Genomic DNA, 2,964 nt, shown 5'->3' on the forward strand with positions numbered 1-2,964 from the left:
CCGAGATCCCAATCTGTCTAATTATTTTAGAGATGCTAGATTGTACAAACTGAAAAGTGTTCCAGAATAAATGATTTCAAAATATTTACTGCAAACTTATAATTATGACAACATATGATACATTAAACTGTAATTATAAATACAATTTTCAAATTGCTTTTAGAATTAGACTGAAAGTTCGCTTATCAGAACTAGTAATTTAATCTTTTCATGAAATTCCTAAGGGGGATTTATTTATGCATAATAAATAAATATTTTCGTGAAATTCCTAAGGGGGATTTATTTATGCATAATAAATAGATATTTTCTTCTAAATTAGATATTGGACAGTGATAATGACGATGACCATGATTTCTTAATAGGTAAATGGAATTCTCATTCGAGATTATTTTTGAAAGAACTTTACTTGGATTATTTAAAAAAAAAAACTCTTGATATAAATTTTTTTGACAGAAACAGTCAATGTCGCAAGAAACTGGGTTGCCGAAGGATTTAAAAAGGAACAAAGAAACAGAGCCAGGCTATAATTTAAGTCATGGTTCTCAAAATTCTACTAGTCTTAAGCTTGAACCGAATCTTTGATGGGACGTCCTTTGAAATCTAGGAAATATATTAAAAGTATGGAAACAAGTACATAAAAAGGAAACAATGTAATTATTATTCACCAGCCACTATCATCAAATCCTATGGTGCTAATCAGGAGCCCAAGATGACAGACTGGGATTGCTTTTCATATTGGAAGTCATTAGACTGCGAGCTGTCTGCACACCACACAAAGATGCCGTGGAGCTTGCCAGAGTCTCTAAGCTTTCTGCACGCGTCAAAGAAGCCATTCGCAGGTGACAAACCTCCACTTCCCTCCGTCATGGAACTAGCCAGCACTTTTCCACCGCTATAGCGAGACTCCTGAGCGTTGAAATAGTTCATGAACTGTGAGACGCTGGTGCTCGAGTCATAGGCATAGAATTGGAAATTCACATAGTCAATTGAATTGCCGTAGTTTTTCCAGAGTGCAGTGTAATGGGATTGTATTGGGCCGTCGTCATCGGGAGCGATGGAGGCGAAGGAGATGACATTGTTCTGCTTTAATTGCGTGATGAGCTGCCCAATGCACTCAGAAAATGTGTTGGGATCGGAATAGTCGAAATGCTCATAATCGATGTCGATGCCGTCAAGATGGTATTGCTGGATTATGTCAGTGAGCGAAGAAACTGCATTGCTCACCCACGACGACACAGACGGTCCTTGAATAACTTTATATATACATACATTGAATAACTTTAAATTATTTAGACGGTATTTGTCGCTATCACGTGATGTGGGACACTAAACTACATATTAGGCGAGGTCATGTCACTTACTAATAGAATAAAACCTTGTATATTTTTAACTATTTTTATGCTTTCAGAAGGGTTCAAGAGTTTGTTATTTATCAGGCAAGAAACATCACGATGGCTGGCAATTTGGTCGATGCGTTTTCTCAGCCTAATGCACCAATAAAACATGTTAGTTACATTTTCGCTTTCGTAAGCGATTGAATATTACGTTCATTTTATTCCTCTTTTGTATTCTCATCTTTGGAACATAATGTCTATGTAGATGCCATTGCAAACAGCAAACAAAAAGCAATAATATGGATGAACTAACAAATACACACCCATATTAAATTGCCGTTCACTGATTAGTTTCAAATTTAAAAACCAAATTATAATTAAAGTCGTGGAATTGAACATTTGTATGAGTATAATAAATTAAATTAAAATCTTTATTGATTTTTAAAAATTAAGAAAATATTGTTTAAATTTTTAAATAAAAATTCTTATGTGTGTAAGAAGTTTGTGTTACATCTTATTTTATCAATGTATATATGTCATATCGTATTCTTGTCGTGTTTTAGCTTTTATGGTAATCTTCTTATATTTTAATTTTTATGGTATTTTTCTTATGTTTTAGTTTATTATCTTCAAAATTTTAAATAATCATTCTTAAAGTCAAATTAGGTTTGTAAGAAGTTTGTAATACAAGTTATTTTTATCAATGTATAGAGAGAGAGGGGGGAGGGAGAGGGAGAGATATAGTTAGAGGAGGAGGAGAGTGAAAATGGGGGATAGAGGAAGAGAGATAGGTAGAGAGGGAGATATAGTTTAGCACATATTGACGGAGAGAGAGATATAGATGGAAAGGGAGATTTAGTAGTGAAAGATTTGAATGGAGAGAGATGAGTGAGTAATACTGAGGGAAAGAAACAAACAGACATAAATATGGGGAGATAGAGAGAGAGAATGCGAAATATAGAGGGAGACGAGAGAGAGATAGACATAGATCCAGGGAGCGGTAAGAAGATAGAGAAAGAGGATGGAGAGATAGAGAGTTTCTAAATCTTTGTCAACATCTAAATAGTCAAGATCGACATAACAATAAAGTCAAAGTAAATGCAATGTAATTTAATCAATTTTTATTTATAAATTCTTTTGCCAATTATTTGATTTCATTTTCAATTGACCAATCCAAGATCATATTTATTTTAAGAAATTATCAAAGTAGACATGAAAGGTAGATTTTATTACCTAATAAAGTAGACATGAAAGGTAGATTTTATTATCTAATTTAGTAGCCATACAAAATCCTATTTTATTCATGTGTATGATGAAGTTCCATTAGAATAGTAATCATGCAAGATGAGAGATGTAGAAAGATTGGAGCATTTTGTATTGTCACATTGGATATTAGATGTCATACTAATTGTTTTAATAGATTTTCACATGGTCCATTATAATTACAATGAGAGGAATATTACACTAATTAAATGAATTAAAGAAGGTTTATATAAATAAAAACTCGATGCGATTTGAATTCCAACTCTTCTTTCTATATATAAATAATTTGTGTCATAGTTTGCTTTAAATTATAAATATTTGACCAATATTTTAAAAACTATGTTTTTTAAATAAGTATAAAAAGAAT

At 32.2% G+C, this 2,964-nt stretch overlaps 1 protein-coding gene across 1 annotated transcript; it reads right to left on the bottom strand.

Moving 5' to 3' along the window:
* Nucleotides 1-696: 696 nt before the first annotated feature.
* LOC131034158 (chitinase 2-like) lies at nt 697-1,551 on the bottom strand. The gene is made up of 2 exons (XM_057965548.1): nt 1,515-1,551; nt 697-1,253 (listed from the first exon to the last, which is right to left on the bottom strand). The coding sequence occupies exons 1-2, from the start codon at nt 1,549-1,551 to the stop codon at nt 697-699; spliced, it is 594 nt and encodes a 197-aa protein (XP_057821531.1).
* Between the last annotated feature and the right edge of the window lie 1,413 nt (nt 1,552-2,964).

Source organism: Cryptomeria japonica, chromosome 1 (assembly GCF_030272615.1).
Source record: "Cryptomeria japonica chromosome 1, Sugi_1.0, whole genome shotgun sequence".
In the NCBI taxonomy this organism is placed as follows: Eukaryota; Viridiplantae; Streptophyta; class Pinopsida; order Cupressales; family Cupressaceae; genus Cryptomeria; species Cryptomeria japonica.